Source organism: Poecilia latipinna, unplaced genomic scaffold (assembly GCF_001443285.1).
Source record: "Poecilia latipinna isolate Pla-1442-1.1 unplaced genomic scaffold, P_latipinna-1.0 Scaffold1390, whole genome shotgun sequence".
In the NCBI taxonomy this organism is placed as follows: Eukaryota; Metazoa; Chordata; class Actinopteri; order Cyprinodontiformes; family Poeciliidae; genus Poecilia; species Poecilia latipinna.
The window spans coordinates 48,027-70,132 of NW_015114006.1; the positions used below are offsets into that span (position 1 = coordinate 48,027).

Here is a 22,106-nt window from a genome sequence, read left to right on the forward strand (position 1 = left end):
GGTCAACAGATGCTACCATCTGTTCTTTTACAGTCATAATCATGAGATAATTTTTACCTTCTAAATCATAATTATGAGATACAGTCATAATTATGAAGTTCAAAGTCATGATTATGAGATACTGATAATACTCATAATTATGAGTTTGAAAGTCATCATTACAAGTATTAGAACTTGTAATGATGACTTTCTGTTTGGCTTTTATTTTTTTCTTTCATGTCCAAAATCGGCTTTTGTAGGGTTTGACAAAATGTGGACATTTCCAGGGCATGAGAATGCTTTTGCAAGCCTCTGTGTATAAATTAATCTATTAGCAGTGGATGTGAAAAAGCATTTTTTTTATTCCATTCTGTCTTCCTGCAGCCAGAGAACTTGTTGTATTTCAATCCACAAGACGAATCTAAGATCATGATAAGTGACTTCGGTCTGTCAAAGATGGAGGGCAGTGGCGACGTCATGTCCACAGCCTGTGGGACGCCAGGATACGTGGGTAAGCCAGTCGGACCTCCCACATTTTTAACATTTAATTTTTACCCCATTAATCAATATTCCTGTGTGAACTCACAAAGAGAAGACGATCTCATGTCAGCCAGTGGTAAATAGCCTGTAGTTGTACAGCACCAGAGGACTCTAAACCACTTTACATTACATTTAACAACCACACACTTTATTAATATAAACTTATGATCTCCAGCGAATTTTTTAGTTGCCAGTATAGATCCAAATACTAGCATTTTTGCTAACAAGACAGCTGAAATGACTTCATCAAAGCATGACTACATGGTCCCTCCATGCTTCAACCAGGACCTCGACTTACTCTTTATAAACTGCCACGCCAGCCTACAGGAAGGTTTGTTCTCTTTTGTTCGCTGCTTTGTGCACCAGAGTAACTCACCAAGATCCAGCACCGACACGTTTCACAGGTTTTTCGTTCTGATTTTCTGCCGTTGTACTGTTTTCTAACTGTGAAAAGGTGGCTTCAAATATCTTCATTTTGCTGTCCGTTCTTGTCCGTTTGTGTGCATGCATTGCAGAAGAAGAGATCATACATGGGTGTACATTCTTAGTCATCCTGAACATATCTCAGCTGAACTTTTTATGTTTCACTTTTTGTTCAAGAGGCAATTTAGTTCTGAACATGGTGGGAAGCATCAATTCTATAAGTTTAGTCTTACTTAAAAGACTATCAGCTATTAGCTATGTTTACATCAAAATGTCATGCAAATTCTGCACAAACTTTTAAAATGCTGCAACAAAAGAAAAACTAAATTAGCCACGTTTCCGTCTACTGGTTTGGAGCAAATCCGCCAGACTATGCAAAGTGTGATTTTGTCAGATGGTGATTCTGCAAGATGTAGAGGTTGCAAGCTAGAATAGACCACACATCTTAGAAAAATGGAGACTTCTTCCCTCCAAACTGGAGCTTTGAACTTAGAAAGGGTTCTATGGTTCGTACCTCTGGTAAGGCACAGACCTGCCAGTGGAGAGGAGTTTTCACTACGTCAGAACTTATCCGGCAAATGTGTTTCTGTCTCCCCTTCAGCACATTAACTCCTTTACAACTGAAACTGGTCAGATTCCTGCAACCCAGCACGGCTTCACTGGGTTTGTGCTTGAAAAACACTTTGTTGACACATTTTCTTTGTTATTGTTCTAATGATTCCAGTGCACACATACACACTGTCTGAAACATCACTGTTGTTGGGCTGTTTTTACTCCAGACGTATGGCATCTATTTATAAATTAGGTTGCAAATAACCAGAGGCACCAAATGAAAACCAGATCTGAATGATGAGCCCTCCAACTTTCCACTTCTTTCTTTTACCATATTTGCACAAAACTTTCATTCACATTTCTCTCCGGTCGGCCTGTTGCCGTCTCCAGTGGAAGTTAAAATGTAGCGGCTGTAAAATAGCTGAAAGTGTTGCTGCAAAAACAATAAAAACTCCATATCGGGTTCTGATTATTGTCCCTGATTTATTTATGCCAATAACAACAGCTCACAAACATTGCATGTACCCTTCAGCTTCTTGCAAGTTTATCATCCTTTGAGCTGAGTTTTCTTCGCAAAGTACCCCAAGATCAGTCATGTTAGATAAATACTGTCTGTGGACGTCACCTTATGAGTCCAGCTATAAGTTCTCATTTGGATTTATGTCTGGACTTTGATTGCACCATTCTAACAGATCCCTGTTCTTTAAAATTAAGCAGTCTGTCATAGATTTTTCTTCATGTTTTTATAGTTGTCTGAGTGGAAAGTGAATTTGCAGCAACATATCTGATGCTGACCAGGGCAGATTGATGTGGACTTAAAATCTGATCGCTGTATCTTGTAGTCTTTTTGTGATAATGAAAAAAAACAATGTATTATTTATTTTTTTAGGTGACTGTATGTCAGTGACACAACACAAATACTGTCTTGAAAAACATTCCCATTTCAATCAGGCTTCTTCAGGACACCACTTACAGAAGTGACTGTATTAAACCAGTTTTTTTAATTCACCGAAAATGATTGATGTTGTTGTGGAGACAATAGTGAACATAATGTTTCTGATTATGCTGACGATGAAACATATTGAGAAAACTATAAACCAAAATTCTCATCACGATAAATTGTTCACGCTAAGCGATACGATAAATGCCCACCCCTGTGCTGACGACAGTTTTAGCAGAGATTCCACCAGGAATCGTGACCTCAGTGTGTAAAAATCGTCTTAAATCCAAATCCGGGAAAACAGAAACACACACAGGCTTTCACAGTGAGTCAGAACGGGCCAGTAAACACCACAGTGTACTCATTCCCCAACGGGTGTCGGGTCTCAGTTCGTGTCTGGGACGTTCAGGCTCACATCTGAACTGGACAAACACATTTTTTTCTCCGTCAGGTAGAATCCTGAAGCTGGAGCTCCAGCAGCAGCTTTCCCACCATAAAACCAGCTGCCATGTGATTTCCATTTGGACAGACATGATGTGTCTGCATGTTTTCCCTCTTGTCAAGTCCATTAAACTGTTTTTATGTAAAAAAATAAAAAACAGTTATGGAAAAGTCACATAAAACACTAACACATGAGGTCCATTACTGTCTTTTTGCCTTTGTCTTTCTCAGCTCCAGAGGTTCTTGCACAGAAGCCGTACAGCAAGGCGGTGGACTGCTGGTCCATCGGAGTGATCGCCTACATCCTGTGAGTACCAGCCCTCCTCACAATGTTACGCAACTCCTCAAAACGTCACACCAGCCTCACACGGGCTCAGTAGATGGGTCGGTATGACAGAAATCTGTCTGAAGACCATCCAGATAAATGATTATATTTTGTTTCAGGAGGCTGACTGGGCCTCCTGTTTTCCTACTAAGTTAAACTTGATTTATGGTTTTTAGGGAAGTACCAATCCACTCTTTTCATTTCCGATACTGATACCTGAGGTTTAGTATCGGCTGATACTGATCCGATGCAGAAAAACAGATGGATTGACGTGAAACATTCCATTTTTTTCTTTAACACAGTACATGTACTGAACACATGTACTGAACTAGACATTTATTTAGTAACTATCTGCACCAGTACAGCAACACGTTGCCAACAGCTTCACAAGCTTGGTCAGACATGTACAACACAACTTTAATTTATTTAGTTAGTCCAATTATGAGTACAACAGCCAATGAAAAATAAATGCTAAATAAGCTGAAACTGACAAAAACAACAGGTTGACTAACTTGGTCAAACATGCAAAGATAAACTGCAACAAACCTTTCAAATGGTTCAGAGAGCAACTTACAGTTATGATTAGCTTCCTGGTTGTGTCTGCTACTCTGCTTGCTTTTGAAATCATTTAACTAAAAATGTTTGGAAGTGTGTAATAAAATATGTATAAAACTATCAAAGCTTATAAGATTATGCTGTTCGTTTGTTGTACATGGGTCTCGCTTCGTTGGCTTTTGAGAGTTTGTACAATGACATCACAAGCTTTGAAGCTCACAGGACTAATTACCCGAAGCAGTTACACAATCGCAAGCAAACATATATTTGGCAGCCAAACATGATCTTATCAGACCAGAGAAGATGAGATTTGTTTTCAACGTTTTTGACACTTTCCAAATATGAGCCAAGAAATGAAATTAAAAATCCAGAACAGCTTTATTATTTGAACTAAGTCACTTCTTAGATTTTCCTCTGATCAGTAATGCAAGCATAATCATTTAATACTGTTGCTGATTGCTAAACAGATCAAAGACAGAAAATGATTGTTTATTCACAATGAAACTTCAACATTTGCCTATTCAAAAAGCAAGCTGACATTTAAGGAATATTAGCATTTTGATGACGATACACTATCCATATATTTTGCACAATTTGTCTTGGTATTAATGTGAAAACATAATATAAAAAAATTATGTTAGAAAAAAAACATAATTTCCTCTATCCCTACATAGAACCTTGTGGAACTCAGATTATGTGGTTCTAAAAGGCTAACGCTAAACAAGTTACTTTTACATGTTGATCTTTATTTTTCTGAAGATGAATTAGCACTTTTGCTTTTTTTTTATTTATTTTCGTAAAACAAAATCATGACTGACGNTATGAAAGGCCTGAAAAAAAGCATGTGATTAATTCAGGTCAGCTTTTTTTTTTTATTGCCAGTATGCAGCAAATTTCAATCAATCAACCAGTCAGTCAGTCAGTCAGGTTTATTTTTGCAGTACATTCCAGCAACGGGGTGGGGGGGAGTAAAAAAAAAAACGTGACTTTTAAAAAAAAAAAGTGTTTTACATCAAAACATTTTTGCGCTAGAATTAGGTGGTTTTTCAGCTGTAGATGTATTTTTGCAAAAAACTGCAACGGAAACATTTTTTACACATGACACCAGTTTTTATACAGCTTATCTGTAGGATCCTTGGACAATGAGTACCAGAGCTCTCACAGCATCGCACAGTTCATCAAAAGTTGAGTTTGTCATTCGTAAGAGTTGAATCCATAGCTGCTCTTTTTCCACAAAACGTTGCGTACGTACGTAGCCGCTCCCAAGTAGAAGAGGCTTGTTGCTCCAGCGCCTCAATAAGACGTCAACATCTCCTCTGATGACTGGAATATGAATATATCTTATATTTGCATCATTCACAACTATGATTTTTAATGATTATCTTATGAACAAGCTTATTCAGATGTGACTTTGTGTTTTGCATTTAACAGAAACACGGCAATTGCAAAATTGTGTTTACTCAACACTAGCAGAATATCGAAAAAGGTTTGCACACATCGGTAAAAATGGTAATGGAAATGCAGCTGGTGTTTCTCAGCTTACTTTCTACCTCACTGCTCATTCTCACATATTCCTCTCCATATCATGTGGGTTATCAACAGAGTGAGATATTAAGGGTCAGAGGTCAGCATCATGATAACAGCAGTCAGAGGTGGGAGAGAGAGTTGCCAGGACAGTGATTGACGCGTTCTTTGTACTGACCGCTCAGTCAATCATTTTTTTTTTCTAAACTCCTGGCAGCACAGTGTGGGTGTGTGTGCGCGCGTGTGTGTGTGTGCGTGTGTGTGTGTGTGAGTGCAGGGAACAAGCAGCTCCCTGCTCATAATTAGCGCTGGGATTCAGTCCTTGTTAGCTTTTAGCTGCTGCTCAGGTGGAAAGATCGCATCAAGTAATCATCCATGAAAATCAGCCGAGATCCGTAGTGCGCGGTCATGGATGAGTGTTCAGAAGACACACACCAGGACTTGCCTTCGTCCTGGTGTGTGTGTTCATGTTAGCATGCGTGCTAGATGGAGTGGAGAGTCAGCAGAGTGACAGGTACGTCTTTAATCAAATGGGAAAGCAGGGAAACGGACAAAATGCTTTTCTGTCCTCGCGGCAGGTACAGTCCTGGTCCCTTTCTTCCTGTTTTCTGATGTGAATCGATGGAGAACGGTATTTTAATGAGTTTTATGAAAGTCTCTCGGTGCGTCCAGCTCTTTGGTAATGAGGAGCAGATGATGTTTTTTTTTTTTTGTTGAGCAGCAGCTCCGACATTGTTCTTAGTTGGCTCATGTTGAACAATCAGACTGGAACGTCTTAATAGTTTTTACCCAGACTGGAAACCAGTAATCTGATATTAATGGGATTAAGGTGATTCATTTTGCTGAGTAAGAGTAATCGTATAAAGAGCCTCACAAAAGTATTTGTAAGTCAGGAACTTGGCCTCTTTTTGTCTTGTTACAACCACATGCATTGACATTATCAATAAAACTGAACACTAAATAGTTAAATATGCATCCCATAGTTTCTTTGTTGGCTAAATGACTGTTGTTTCCTGCAGGCTGTGTGGTTATCCTCCGTTTTATGATGAAAACGACTCTAAGCTGTTTGAGCAGATCCTTAAAGCCGACTACGAGTTCGACGCCCCGTACTGGGACGACATCTCAGACTCCGGTGAGCCTCAGTCGTCTTCTTCCTTCCTTCCGCGAGTGTTCAGCCGTTTCCTTGCTGCCGTGGGCCTCAGATGCATCACACACCACTTCCACATCACAGTGCCTGACCTCTTTCTACAGGAACAATCATGTTTATGTGCGTTTGTGACTTGGGTCATGTGTCGCCGCCGTGGTTACATGTGAACCAGCTGTGTGTGTTGATGTCTGTGTTTCTTGATGATTAAGTGCTATTTGTGTTCTGTCAGGTAAAGCTGGTGTTCACATAGTCTGCTCAGACCAGTTAAAGAAACAGTAACAACGTTTAGCCCAATGTAAAACCTTGCGTCCGCCTCTTAGGGCTCTTAGCCAATAGAAAGCCACATAGATTTGCTCTGGTCTAGTGGCATTAACTGATCTTCCAGTTGGTCCTAATAATCCCACATATTTATGTTTATACAACAGAAAAGACTTTTTAATGTCATATCTTCCAAAGAACCAGTTTTCCTGTAAATAGCATCCAATGGTTGCTATGGAGACTTGGTGACTCTAAGTAAGCTTTGAAGATTTAGCTGTGTTTGACTTTTAGGCAGGTGCCTATTGTCCGATGAAGATCAAACCCCTACCTTCCTCCAATGAGTAGGGTCTTTCCGATTTTTAAGCGTAACTTTAAAAAAATTGGTTTGTTGTGGCACGTCATATTAATAACCTCAAGGAAATGGGAAGTTATGAGTTTAAGTTGAATTTACAAACAGAAAATATTTGTTAAATTTAAGCAAATTCAATGTTTTTTTTTCAGTGTTCAATCCATTATCTAAAGCTGCATATGCTTGCAGGCATTATCAATTTACACTGCTATTCATGCCTATTTTTGATTTATATTGTTTTATTTTTTCAGCCAAGGACTTTATCAGCTGTCTGATGGAGAAAGATCCGTCCAAGAGGTTCACCTGTGAACAGGCCCTCAGACATCCCTGGTGAGGGAAACACACAATGTGGAGGCACCGGCGGGACGGTTACAGGCAGTAAATGCATGTTTGTGTAAAAATATAAATGTATGTTTAGGATCGCTGGGGACACGGCTCTCTGCAAGAACATCCATGAGTCAGTCAGCCGGCAGATCAGAAAGAACTTTGCCAAGAGCAAATGGAGGGTAACTTTTGTCCATTACTGTAAATGATCTCTGTTATTCAGTCTCCCTGCTGCATGTCTGCAGTTTTACTAGGTCAATTTGTATCCGCTAGAAAGCTTCTCTGTGGTATTTTCACTGACTGAATGTAAGAATATTACAATTTCTGCATTTTTCCCATCTTTTCTCCTCCATTTTCCTCCCCAGCAAGCGTTCAACGCCACCGCTGTGGTGCGCCATATGAGGCGACTACAACTTGGCAGCAGCATGGGCAGCAGTATGGACGCCTCCAACCCCAGGCCGAGCCAGACGCAGAGGCCGGCCCAAAGCCAGAGCCAAGCGGGCCAGAACCAAACCGCTCAGAGCCAAAACAGCGGCCAGGCGGCGCCAAGCCAGGCCACCAACAGCAACGCCAGCAAGAACTCCTCCATAGATAACAACGTAGCCGCTCCACGCAAAGAATGTGAGTCAGGAATGCCAGGGGGACAGAAATGTCTGAGAGCGTGTTTGTGACTGATGCAAAAGAAATTCCAACTAAAAGTGATACAAACAGAGACTGTAAGGTGTTCGTTTTAACATCCACCCTTGGTTTTTCCATAACATTTATGAGGGAAAATAATAGAAAGGTAGTAGTGATCAAACCATCAGCAAGTCAAGATGGAAACTCTACAGTCTCTTCTGAGCCAGAGGGAAGGTCAGTGTGGCTTATTAGAGAGCTGTTTGGAGAAAACCTCTCAAAAACAATGTAACAGAACGACTTTATGAAGCTTCTTTCAATTAAATCAGAAGCTGTTTGGAAAATTACCAATTTGAGATTTTTTGGCCATGATGCATTGCACCATACTTGGAGAAAACCAAACAGCTCATCAGCGGAAAGATCTCACGCCAACCGTCAAGGTCTTGGGTGCGTTTTTGGTTTAGGTTATGTCCGACAACCAAATGTTTAGAAACCGTCGCTAAGCTTTGTGTCCTGTCGCTAGGTCTCCCTGCGCCCGTCACCCCTTGCAGCCTGGCATCTGCCGCCTCTTCCCCGGCTGCCGGAACAGAGCTGAACCGGCCCCACCCGTCGGCGGTGCCCGCCCCAATGATGACGGAGACCAAGTGACGGCAGGTCCCGCGGGGCACCAGCTGGGAGGCCACGGCGCTGTGAGGAACGAGAGAGTCTAAGGTTTCAACAACATCGTAAAAAAGAAAATGTGAAAAGGACGAGCAGAGAAGAGCGCAACCGTACTCTTCACCGTCCTTCCCGCTCTTGGATGCGTTCTCTCTTGTTGGATATGCCGCCCAACTAGTTCCCTGCCCTGCTCGAAGGAGAGCAGAGGACTCCATTACCCACAAAACCCTTACCACGATTGACGCCGCCATTGCCATACGTTACAACCACCAGGATAGCTTGCAGGATTCTTCTCGTAGCATCAAGCCATCACTGACTCTCACCGAGCAAGTCTGCATGGTCGGCTGCTCTGGGCTTACACTGCAACTTTTGGGGGGGAGGGGCTTATGGAATCTGGGCTGTCCTGTTTCGGTTTATTCCGATTTTTTTTTTTTTCTTTTTCAATTTTTGTTTGTTGGCAACTGGATTGTTTGGTTCTTTCTTCTTCGTGTTCATTTTAAAGGCGGCATGTGTAACTTTCAGAGCATCACCACTTTGGTATGATTACTGTAAATAAGCCATAGTTGAGATAACTGACGAGGAGTCGGCCCCTTCATCGCTGTTGTTCTGTAGGCATTCCTCTCGATGACGCCCTGTTTCCCATAATTCCGTTGTCTCAAACACACTGCATTCTGTGTTTTGAATATCGAAGCGCAGTCGGACCGTCTTCTCTGCAACGAGCCCTCTTCGTTTGCGCAGACTCTACCAATGTTGATACGTTTGGGTGAAAGTCTCATGAAATCTCCTCAGCTGCTTGTTTTCGACGTTCACGCTTGCAGAAGTGCTTTAAAAGTACCATGTGACTGTTTGGAAATGTGGAGACATGCGCTTTATCTTTTTGGCACAGGGAAAGGTCAGACATGTTGTCTCTGACCAACTAGCTGCCATGCACACGGATTTATCAGACGGATGAAGAAGAAGGAAAAAAAAGAAGATTGTAAACCTAGAAACACAAACGGATGTCTTGTAAAGGCTAACTGTGTGAAGTTATCGAATTCGTTGGATGATTTTCTTTTTTTCTTTTTTTTTGGAACAATCACCCTTTAAAGGAGACACACAGAGGAAGCTGCAGACTGCAGAGAATAAGATAGATCTGTGTTTACCTGAGAACTGCCTCCACATGGGAGTGTTAGTCACTATGAAAGAGTTAGAGACCCGCCAGCAGTGCAAGAAAGTATTCACACCCTTTGAGCTTTTTAGTCACATTGCAACACATTTCAGCAAGTTTGTCATGATGCTGCCGCCACCGTATTTCATCAGTCATTATGTAATGTAGGTGGAGGTTCCCAAACGTTTCCATGACCTCTGACCGGGCCTGCCGCTCCCTAACAAGCCGACCGGCAGAACTGCTACATATAAAGAAACATCAACTTCTACAATGTTTATCTGCACGTATTTTTCACTATTCAATAATTATTACATGTGTTTAGCATAAATGCTAACCTCAAATTGATCAATTATAGCTTGGTCAATTTGACTGGCAAATAAGAGTTAAATAAATTACTTTAACTTATATTTTATTGTAATGATTCAAATAAAAGGAGTAGATTTTATTATTTAAAAAAAATGATTAAAACATTTATTAGATTAATTTTTTCTGTCGTTTTCATCTTCCCTCCATCGTTCTGAGGCCCCCTAATGGCCTCGGAAAATATACATCGAAGCTTGTGCATGCAAAAGTTCAAGGGATGTGGATACTTTTTCTTTAAGTGCGGACGTGTTGGGTCCAGGACGGGTAGGAAACCAGTTGCGAGCGTCAGGACGCCGTCCTCCCTGCCGTTTGTTCCCCTCTCTCTAACGAAGCCATGATCTCACCTGCTGGTTCTTTAAGCTGTCCTCAGGGAAACCTGCAGCTGCACTGTGAGCTGGCTAACTCCAGCTTCCTGTTGGCTTTTTCTTTTTTCCTCTTTTGTTCACAGGAAGCGTTCTGGGCGTGGCTGGGGTTTACGATCCGAGGTTTAAGATCTGAGCTCGGCTCTTATCCCGTCGCATTAAAGACGTGTGACATGAACTTTGAGGATAAAGACAAAACTGGTCCTTTCTGTTGTGGACTTCTTGAAACTATTACCTGATTAGATATAAGCTAGGTTTTTTTTTTGTTTTATTTTAATATTAGCTTTATGGATTTGCTAGCTTAGCTTCTTTCCTTTAAGTTTTCTGTGTTTAATGGTCGTTTTCTCTTCTTATTTTTAATTACCCTGATTTAAAAAAGCCAACTGGTAGTATTCTTTGTTTATTATTATTTATTTATTTTTAGACACAATTCAGAACCAGAACTGTTCACTGCCAGGTGCTCACTCTCACACACATATCAGATTGTCAAGTCCTTATTAGATGCAAATTTTTTTGTAATCCCTTTACTGTGAAATGTAGCCAAAGACTTGTTTGCTTTTTGTTTTTAGACTAAATTGATTCATGTTGAAGCGGTTAAAGCAGAGTTACTCTGAGGTGAAGCATTTCGGAACACAAGCTAAAACTAAAGGGCTGATCTCCATCTGCAAACTAATCGAGAAACCTGCTGACCTTTGACCCCTTCTCTGGCCGTATATCTTTATTATCCCCAGTCGTGCTGCTAAAAGAAGAGGGGCGTCTCGGTGACCGTTGGGTATGAAAGCACATCTGGACCCGAGGGGTTGGCAGTAAATCAAAACGCAATCTGCCACATCGTTTGGTACGTTAGGAATCACCTGAGCTTGATTTAAAGGGACCACAGTGAGACATTTCTGAGTCCAAACGTTGGTCGCAGAATTACAATTTTTTAAAATTATTTGCGGCATGGTTTGATCTATTTCTTTATTATTATTTTTTTCTATGCTTTGCTGAATTTTTTTTTTTTAATTAATGCTAAAACTCTTCTTTTAAGGTTTAAGGTCATTATTCTGTGTGTGTAGGTAAAGAATCGCTGTGTTTCCATAACAGGAAACGGTTGACGGTCTGCAGGATTTCAGTGGCTATTTTGCAAATATGTACCAGTACTACTAAATGTTAAACACAATTTTTCACGGGACAGTTAAGATTTTTCATTTATTTATTTTTTTCAGTAATGTTCTGTTTAATGGTAACACACAACCTCTAATTGTGAGATATTTTAACATGGTGGAAGTCCACATTTGTTTTTTTGACGAGGCGTAAGAAAAGTTTAAAAGTTTATTACATGAACCGCTTTGAGGCTTTTCACGTTGGAGTCTTTTTAAAATGGTCAAATTGGGCTTTGGTCATTTCCTGTCTCAGACTAGCTTATTTGCATACTGTATGAAGACCCAAAGAAAGTTACCTAATTCAGTTAAATTGTTAACTGCTTGCCATATTTTAACAGAAACTTCTAATGCCTTTGACAGCCCAGAATAGAGTTAAAGTCATTCTGGAAGCATTTTAATGGCATTAAAATGTTGATGTTGGACATCGACATTATTATTCTGGCTACAATGTCCATAAATAAGTTAATTCTAAATGTTAATACTTTATATTAAATTGGTCTATAATTTAGAAAATATACCTCCCACTCAAACTAATTAATACAAAAGGCCTCATTCACTCACACACACACACGTTTCATTTACTGTATCATTTCAACACAATTATGCAACATACCTCCAATAATATGACATTTATATCTTGAACAGCTGATTTACTTCATGCTGTTTCCAATGCAACACGTCTCCACTCAGAATTGAAGACGGTAATTAGACATGGCAGTGTTCGGTGTGTTCTCAGAAAGAAAAAAAATCCAAAAAATGATTCCCAGTTTTTCCCCCATAGTTTTTTTTTTCTGGTTCCATTTTTCTATAGAAAATCCCGAAAAATGCGTTTGTTGTGTGTTTCTGCATAACCGAGGGGAACTTCTAAGGGCTTTAGTCAAATGATCACCTTAATCTGATTAATTGCTGTGACCGTATGTGTTACAGTTGATTGCTATGCATTTGTTTTTTTTGTTTTTTTGTTTTAAACTATACTGTTTTCTCTACTTTTTCTTAAATGCAGGACCAGAAAATGCAAAGATTAGCAGCTCTGGTAGGAAGTGCAAAACAGATTCCCTGTTACGTGTTCGACCATTTCAAACATTTACCTTTTAGAATAAAATAGAATAGAAATTCCTCACTAATTGCTCCTAAATAAGGTAGATTTTGTTTAGATAAAGTGTAATTCCCACACATAGGGATGTTAATGAAGCCACCAATTCATGTTTTGTGTTCATCTGACATTCAATGTGATGTCCAGGCTGTAGACTATCAGCTGAGAGGAAACGGAGGATCATGCTCCTCATGTTTTTATGTCCGCTGTTTTTGTTTTGTTTTTGTTTAAAAAAAAAACAAACATCTGAATGAATCTTTTTTTTTTCACATTAATCATGCTACTGTAAATAGATTGTGAATATAAATGATCTTTTTGGAGATATTTATGGAATCTGTGGTTGAGGAGTTTGTGAATGGATGAGGGAAGCTGATTGTATCATCTATGGAATGTTTAATGTTAAAACAACAAAAAAAGGAGAAAAAAAAGCTGAACTCCCCTTTACTTCCTCGCTGCTGTAAGTTTTCAGAAACACCGTCAGCGTCCGTCCAGCCGAACAGAAACAGCATCACTTACAGAACTCAGGCGTATGATTTGTTTTTTATTTTTATTTTATTTTATTTTTTTATTTTTTCCATTCTAAAGGAAGAAATCCAAAGCTGTGATCGACTCAGAAACACACTGTTATGGACTGTTTTGAACTCACTCTCCTTTGATTTTTTTTTTGTTCTTTTTTTTTTTTAATGAAGATGCCGCAGAAGTGCACCACCGCACACAGAAAAAAAAACACAAGCATGTTGGGGAGAAAAAGTGCTTCTAGAATTCAGTCTCACATTGAGTGTTTGCATCATCTTATATGCCCTTGTTACGGTGTTACTATCTCTGTATTGTGTAAAGATATACACAGTTTGATATGCATGAGCCCTCAAATAGCAGAGGAAGAGTTTCAGTCCTATGAACAGGCAGAGTGTTCAGGTATTTTTACTGAATAACTCATAAATATATCAAACTAGAGTTTATACAAAGAAAAATGACTAAAACATTGGAAATTTAAAATATTTTTTTTAAGTTGCTTGTTTGAGCAACTGTTCTCCGCCTGCATTCCAATAACCACCTTAATGCAAAGATATTCATACGCCTTGAACTTTTCCCTGTCTTGTTGCGCTACAATCACAAACATCCACAGATCGAATCGGGATTTTATGTCACAGACCAACACAAAGTGATGAATGACTATGAAGTGAACAGAGAATGAGAAATGGTTTCCAGTTTTTCAAACACTTAGCAAATTTGGTATGCATTTACATACTCTGAAGCCCCTAAATAAAATAACCTAATTAGTTAAATAGGTTTTGCATCCACTTCATAATTCTGTATGTTTTTGTGTTGGTCTATGTCACCAGCTTTCAATAATAAACTTGAAGGCTGGTTGTAATATGTAAAAGTTTGTGACTCAATTTAAAGGTGCAGCATGTCTAGAATGGGCACCAGAAGGAAAAATAAGTCATGGTTTTATTTGGCTGGTCCTGTCTGCAGACTTAAGACAATTGGTAGTGATGAAGGTAGTGATGTTTTTTAATGACTTATTTACGTGTTATTTTAATTGTGTCTTACTTAACGTAAAACACTGCAATTGCAAATTAGTTTTTTTCGACATTAGTGGAATATTGACAAAGTTTTGCGCACATTTTTAATGGAAACAGCTGCTGAGGGTCCCTCACCCAACTGACTCAGTAGCTGTGTAGTCATATTCCCTTTTAACACGCACAGTTTCTTTTTCACCAGCAGTTTTTGGTCAGGGAGTGGCTAAAAACAGAAGCATTTTCAGTCGTTTGGCTAGCTTAGGAGGCCAACATTGGAAATTTAGAAAAATTAGCATGTGTTAGCTAGCAACGGTACTGAAAGGATACAAAGACAAGGTGTCAAAATTATTTGGTATTTAATTGTAGTTGACTCCTTAGCATTAGCATGCACTTCTATCTTGCCTTCCTTTTTATAGAAAAAACTAATGACTCAATGGGAGATTTACTTACTTTTCGCTGATTTAGGTGAGCATCCGGACATTGTGCTGATATGAAGGTGGCTTCATACAGTTTGTTTGCTGCTGAGGTTCTTGTCAAGTTAGTGAAACAAAATATTGAGAATGTACACCTAGTCAAAGAAGATGGAAAAAAGAAACGAGCAGAAGAAATAATCTTGTTCCCTACTCTGACATCAAGCTAAAGCTCAAATTACACTGGGTGGTTGCGCAGAAACTGCTACCTTATTAAAGGTGAAAGGGGTGCACCTGTAATAATTTTCCCACATGAAACATGAACTGAGAAGTGAACATGTAACATTTTTCCACTTGGAGCAGCTGCCTGATATACAGAAGCATTTAACTGCTGAAACTTGGAAATAAATTCATTAACAGTATCTCTTTGTTATAACGTCCCATCATAACAAAAATTTTCATTTTAATGTGATATAAAAATATGCTCCTCGGTTGAAAAGGCATAAAGGGGCTCGCCGTGACTCCTTCTTCTCATGCCGTTTCTTCTGGATGTTGTTTTACTCTACAACCTTTCTTAATATAAAATAATATATTTTGTTTTTAATGAGATATAAATCGTGTAACAAGTTTGTCAAATCTAGTTCAAAGAATAAAGTTTTCTCGTTTTAATAAGCTAATGATCCTGATTTTGGAGGCTCTGTCTGTTGAACGCTTCCTTAGGTATAAAGGCAGAAAAACATTTTTTTAAAATGTTATACTTGCTTGAGTGACCTTTATGTTGTGGACAGGCAGTTACTCTGACTGTAAACAGGTGTTCTCCTCTCAGTTCAGGAAGATTACTGTTGGCATACCGTCTTTTACTTCCTGTTCACCTGTAAATAGTCATTGACCTCTTTGGAAGTTACTGCTTAATAAAAACATCAGAACTATAGAAAGGTTCATAAAATAGCACTAGCTTAAACCCCTATTACATTTTGGAGATAGTAGTTGTAAACAGCTAGCTCATTCCTTATAAGGTTTTAACAGATTTTCACTTTACAAATTCCAAATTATCCCTTCAATAGTTTCATTATCAGACATACAAAATGTGATGAAAGCCCTGCAGGATGTAGGAGCTCTGTCTTTGAGAAGAGTTTGGACTGAAACTTTCTCTGCTGTTAGCCGGGGCCCTGTGTCTCTCTGTGGTTGTCCTCGTCCAGAGCCAGCTCAGCTAGCTAGCCGGCCGTATTTACTCTCTGCATGTGACCACAACAAACTCCCATCTTGTGCATCATTGTCGCGTTGACGACACCGGAGCGGGCGCCGCCTGCTGCATTTATTGTGGTGGGATGATGATAACGACGACGATGATGATGATGACTTTTTGTTGATGGGGCTTGTGTTTGAGATGCCTCCGACAATCATGTTCACATATCAGACCTACCATGACGACACAGGCTGGAGAAACTGATTCTGTTTGTTATTCTGGAATAAAACCTGAATGACTGTATGCTGACTTCTGTCTGTGTTTTATGGATGTAAGAAGATTGTAGTCTTCATTTACAAAGGGGCAGAAAATCCAGTCTCAACACATGCAAAAGTGGTAGATGCAGTTGAAACCAGATATAAACATAAACGGACTAAAAAGACACAAACATTTTTTTCTTACTGTTTGAAGTTAAACCTGACCAAGCCTTTCTTGATTTAGCTTAGTTAGAAATACCAAAATTATGTCTATTTGCTAAAAAGCTAGAAAAGGTGGTCATACATTTTTTTTTTAGAATTACTTTTTTGTAACTTTCATTGAATTCGAATGTTACACATCAAGGTCGTTTGAACTGTATGACCTTTTGATATTCCCTCCACGAGCTACACTCAGGTTATGTAAATATCTGGTTTCAACAGGCACAAACCAGCCAGAGAAACACGACAAGTTGCTTTCTAATAGACTTTTAGTTTATTTGGAAAAGTGTCAAAACTATATCAAAAATAAGAGGGGGGCAAAACAGAGGTCAACATAGCAGACATCAATTCAGACAGGAACACGGAGAACAAGGGCACAAAGTGACCAACACAAAAATGCTTCATTTAACTAAAAGGGAAATGACATGTCATAAATCATACATTCGAGTATCTTCAGATATACTTTAGTCCTCTCCATCCTTGAACAGTGGCTGACTGTTGACACAAAAATCTGCCAAATAAAATCTAACAGGATGAAAAAGAAAGGTCAGTAGTGTACTACTCAGTAACCTATAGGAAGCCCCATTGGGTCGGGACTATCTGCCCAAAGAAGAAGAAAAACTGAACAACAAATAAACACCAAATTCCCCTTACAATCAGACAGTAGTACGACCCACTCAGTGGTTCTGCTTTTTCAGGAGTTGATGCAGTTTGGACGCTTTTCTCTGACTGATGTGTCACTAAACTAGAACTCAAGGTAACTGAAAACCCCAACAAAGACAAATGAATCTTTTCATTTCTCAGTCTACAACAGACTAGTAAATAAAGGTAACTTGATGTGTGAACTCCAAATAGTCCAGTAATAAACAGTCAGGCTAATAAAACACTCATTTTACGTTGTGGTTTTTATAGTACACACAAATCTGAAATGTCCAGTCATATCAATGTATGTAAAAAATAAAAAATGAAAAAGTAAGCATTACTATTCAGTCTGAAAGACAATGTTGAACTTTTCTCATCATCATTTTTGCTACTTTTTCTTGATTTGTCTCTAAAAAACTTGAAATGACACGTTGACGTTTCTAACTTGACAATGTGGAAAAACTCAAGGAGAACTCATGTTCTCCTTGTGACACATGGGAGGTTTCAACATGGCTGAATTTAGGGCTTTAGCATTAGCTTTCAGGAAATACCATGCCGGTGTAGCTCTTTAGCATACGAGACTGAAATTTATTCGTCAGTCTCGTACGTTGGTTCTCACCACTTCTCCATTTGTATGATTAGAAGTGCTGAGCATCCAGACCGCACTGACCAACATTTACTCTTGATGTGCTGCGTAGCAGATGTTTGAAAGTCAAAAGACAGATGTTACAAACACTTAAGGCACACGTTACCTTCACCACCCCTTGGTAGAAAAAGGCTTTTAGGGTTGAAAGAGTTCAGAACATGCCGCAGGCAGATGTTGCTAGCTTATAAAAATGGGCGTTTGGCTTAGGGTGGGAATCTATAGGTATTCATTGTTCTCCCTCAAATGTTCCTGGCAGTTTCACAGCTTCCCACCAATGGAACTGATTTTTTTTTTTTTTTTTGCTAATAGTGAAAACATTATGGTTAGATGATAATGCTAAGTCCTCAGGTGGCTAGCGGTTAGCATTTGGTGCTTAAACTTTTACTTAATGCTAACTTTTTTCTGTATCATCACAATTTCAAGAAAATTAGTCAAATAAAATAATATTTTTTTAAACTGCCTAAAATCACCTTTCTCTTGCACATAATGTGAGTGGAATTAAAGTGGCAGTGTCCCAGAAAATCAATTTAAATTACTGCCATAGATTCTGAAATGAATTATTTCAGCAGTGATTAGTGTAGACAAAATAATAATAATAATAATATTCAAGTATGTGTAAAATGCATCATTCAACAAAACTCCTTGAGTAAAATAGGTATTTGGTGACTAAATAGTGTTTGGTTAAAATATTTGATGTACTGTTTTATTTAGAAAACAATACATCAGACAAATAAAATTTTGAAAAAAAAAAAAAAATTAAAAATAAAAAACAGGGAAAAAAACTAGTATTTTTTGATTAATATAATAAAATGAATTAAAATTCTTAAATTAGGGCACATGAAATTTCCATATCTCACTTTTCACAACATAAAGCATCTAGAAGCTACACCAGGTGATGTACGTTGAGTTTGAACAGAGCAAAGTATTGGCAAGATGTGATCTATAATTGATCATAGTCACAGCAGGCCTGGATCATTTTCTTGAGTGGTATCAAAGCAAAGGGGGCTGTTCACAGCTACGCAACATGAGAGGCACCATACTGCTAGGATTTTTTACTTTAATTCAGCAGAAATAACAGATAGTGTGGTTGGAGTTGACTGTATCTGGCTGAGCGGTCTGCCTGAAGGCCTGGCTTCGTTCATCCCAGATATGCTCCTTCGTTAGCCGGCCGGTCTGGCTTCCCACAGGTCCAGTCTCTACACCTCTGCCGCTTCCTCTGACTCGGCTGGAGATTATTCTCCCCGTTATCTCATCTCAAAAACAGAGGAATGAAAACACACACACACAAACACACACACACACACACACACACACACATTCACATTACAAAGCTCAGGGATTAAAAGCAGAGGAAAAGGAGAGGACTAAATCAAAGTCTCTCTATGCCTTTTCTGCCTAAGTAAATAGAAAACGTCCTACACGAGGGAACAGAAGTAAATATTTGTTAAATCCTGTTCCAGCAGATGTGCTTGTCGGGCTGATGTCAGGCTCACAGCTCTAATTGCTTGGAAGTGCTGGAAGCCACTGATTGCTGTACTTGCTAAACAGATTTTTCTCTCTTTCCTCATCTTTAATTCAGCAGTTCAGCCACTTTCGTCCCACTTATCTGTAACTTGTCCTCTTCAATTTCAGCCTTCCCGTCGCTAAAGACCCTGCTCACATTTTCTATCGTTCTTCGCAAAGTAACACATATACTGCTGCTCCTAAAAGACTAATTACAAGCCGATATCTGAAGCGCCGAGATAACACACATGCCTCACAGCAGTCAGAACGAAGATCTTGACATGTTTTGGAGTTTTTGCTGCGTTCAGAGATCAACCGTGTCAGCAGGACTGGCATACCAGAGTGTCTCTTCTCATCATTTTAGGGGACAAACAAATGGTATGTTCCCCCTAGGGAACTGCTTTCGATCCCCTCACTGAGGCTGGAAGCTACTGGGGAATTATTATCTTTTGTAGGAATGTGACCTTTACTTTAAATCAGATTTTTGAGCCATTTTCATTTAAAATTCCACAAGATGAAAGCGTTTTTCCACCTACATTCTCTTTCTTTTGAAAGATTTGAATGTGTTGTTGGGTTAGATGACCATTATCACACTTAAAATTGACTTTCAGTCTAAAGCTAAAGACGGTCCACACTTTTAGGAAGCAGGGTTCTGTAGCACAGTCATAAGTAGCAGCTTTGGTCAGTGATTTTGAATAACTGGGTGCAAACAATTCTCGTTTTTTGTGGATTTTTTCTGACCCACGTACGCTGATAGTTATAGATCCGATCTCAAATAAATACAGACACCAAAACTAACAGGTTGATCCACTACTCTCCTAATGGGCTAATAGCGGAGCAAAGTTTCAGTTTAGCGTTTATGCTAACTTTGAAAACACTTTAACCCCCTAAATAATTTTTTTTAGATAAATTCTAAAGCACTAATTTTCTTGGCGGTTTTATAATCTTTCAGTTGAATGAAGACATCTGTGTTAAAGTTATGAATCCTTCCAGTAGTTAGCCTTTTTAATCATGTTCTTATGTTGAAGGGAGTGAAGACTGTTTACATAGCAGTTTGGTTCCGCTTGTCAATTTCTATCTTTATTTTTGAGCATGATATGTTAACTGAAACAAAAAATCTGTATTTTCTCTTCTTTTTTATGCACTTCTTGTTACTGTGCACTATTTTATTTTATATTTGTATCATGTTCGAATAAAATTTCATTTCATTTCATTTTTTAAAAATCTTTATTGCACAAATGGCAAATATACGACAAATGAACAAATAAGGTAAACAGAAGGACAAAACACTTCTACGAAAAAACATGCAAAAATTCACACATATGAAATGTTTTGAGACCTTCACGTTCTCCTTGAGACACATGGGAGGTTTCAACATGGCTGAATTTAGGGCTTTAGCATTAGCTGTCAGGAAATACCATGTTGGTGTAGCTCTTTAGCATTAGCGGAACTAATGTTTATGATCAATACTGACTTAGTGTATGTTTTCTATGACAATTAAATTTTTCTTTCAGAATTCATTAAAAATGTGTTTTACAGGGCTAAAACATTCGGCTTTTGTTGCTTTAAAAAAAAAACATCTACATGCTAAATCCGTTTACATTTGCATCACACTATTAACTCCTCTGGCTGAAGAGTGTTGCTGTATGACAATCTTTTAACATATTCACAGCTCACTTTCCTGAATGACATCATCAGTTGTTGGCCAGCTCTGCTAATCCACCTCACTTGCTTTTGCTGTATCCTCTTTAAATCTGTAATTTGGGTCACGCCGTCCAAAATATTAGCGATGCATCCATGAAATAGCTAAAAAGCACAAAACATTTTGTACAAAATGAAAAAAAGTGTTTTGATGGGCCAGACTCCTCCAGTCTGCCTCCCGCTGAGCTTCAGTGAATTGTTTTCATTTCATTATGAAAGATCTCGTGACACGATGAGCACCAGCTCCTTCCACTGCTTTCCCATCTAAATCAGAGGAATATCTCAGAGACACCATGCTGTTCAGAAAACCACGGCCCACATAAAAACATTCCAGTCACACACACACACACACACACACACACACACACACACACACACACACACACACACACACACACACACACACACACACATAATTTTCTATAATACAAACACATTCACATCTACACCTGCTACGGCGTCTCTGATCAGCCTCTCTTTAAACCTACTGTGTTTGTGCCTCATTAGTTTTTCCGCATTCCATTGACGCAGATTTGGGTAATATTTAAAATATTATATTTAAACATGTTCAAAGCAGTTTTCATCTGTATGAAATTGTCTGTTTTTTTCCACGTTTACGTGGCATTTATATCTGGTAGTTTAGCTGAAAACAAGTAAGTCTACAAAAGTTGACATGATGTTAAATAGGCAGTATTGTGTTAAAAAAGCATCTTTTTTATTAGCTTTTTATCGTGTTCTAAAATTATACCACCATCAAAAACATACCTGGAGTGTTGCCTTGATTCGTTTGAGAACTCCTTCAATCTCCCATGGCAACAATTCAAACAAGTCCATAAATTTTAAATTCATTTTTCATTTTTAAAGCAAGTGCTTACTTTATAGAACAACTTTTTCTGTAAGTACCACAAAACATATGAGACAATTTATCAAGTCATTTTAAAACAGAGTAAACCTGCTAGCATTAGCCTAGATCTTTAGCAAACTCCTGCAATGAAAACATCAACAACAGGAGCAAGATGTGAGTTCACTGAAGACTGTAGCTGCATGTGTCGGGTCAACACGTCCTTAGAAATGCACTACATGATGTTAGGATACATGTTTCAGGTGACATGTTGTCAGAACTTAGCTTTGTGCTCTGAGTAGCATGTCAGCTAATGCTACGTTCTGTTTACATCAAAACATGGAGCTGGGTTTGACGTCACACTGGAAACAGTCGTGTTCCAGTTGAGAAGTCAGGATTTCTGACTTACTGTTGTCAACACGAGAAGCGGCCATTTTGA

At 38.8% G+C, this 22,106-nt stretch overlaps 1 protein-coding gene and 1 long non-coding RNA gene across 2 annotated transcripts in view; one reads left to right on the forward strand and one right to left on the reverse strand.

Moving 5' to 3' along the window:
- Nucleotides 1–9,150, forward strand: part of camk1da (calcium/calmodulin-dependent protein kinase 1Da) — a 39,856-nt gene extending 30,706 nt beyond the window's left edge. Inside the window, exons 4-10 of the mRNA XM_015056550.1 lie at nt 364–490; nt 3,107–3,182; nt 6,299–6,411; nt 7,285–7,363; nt 7,452–7,539; nt 7,723–7,978; nt 8,496–9,150. Of these exons, the coding sequence (XP_014912036.1) occupies nt 364–490; nt 3,107–3,182; nt 6,299–6,411; nt 7,285–7,363; nt 7,452–7,539; nt 7,723–7,978; nt 8,496–8,620 (864 nt within the window). The 3' untranslated portion in view covers nt 8,621–9,150. The remainder of the gene's footprint in view (nt 1–363; nt 491–3,106; nt 3,183–6,298; nt 6,412–7,284; nt 7,364–7,451; nt 7,540–7,722; nt 7,979–8,495) is intronic.
- A 2,332-nt stretch (nt 9,151–11,482) lies between these two features.
- LOC106962258 (uncharacterized) lies at nt 11,483–21,634 on the reverse strand. The gene is made up of 2 exons (XR_001427936.1): nt 20,465–21,634; nt 11,483–17,449 (listed from the first exon to the last, which is right to left on the reverse strand). It is a non-coding gene; the product is annotated as an uncharacterized LOC106962258 (long non-coding RNA).
- Nucleotides 21,635–22,106: the final 472 nt, after the last annotated feature.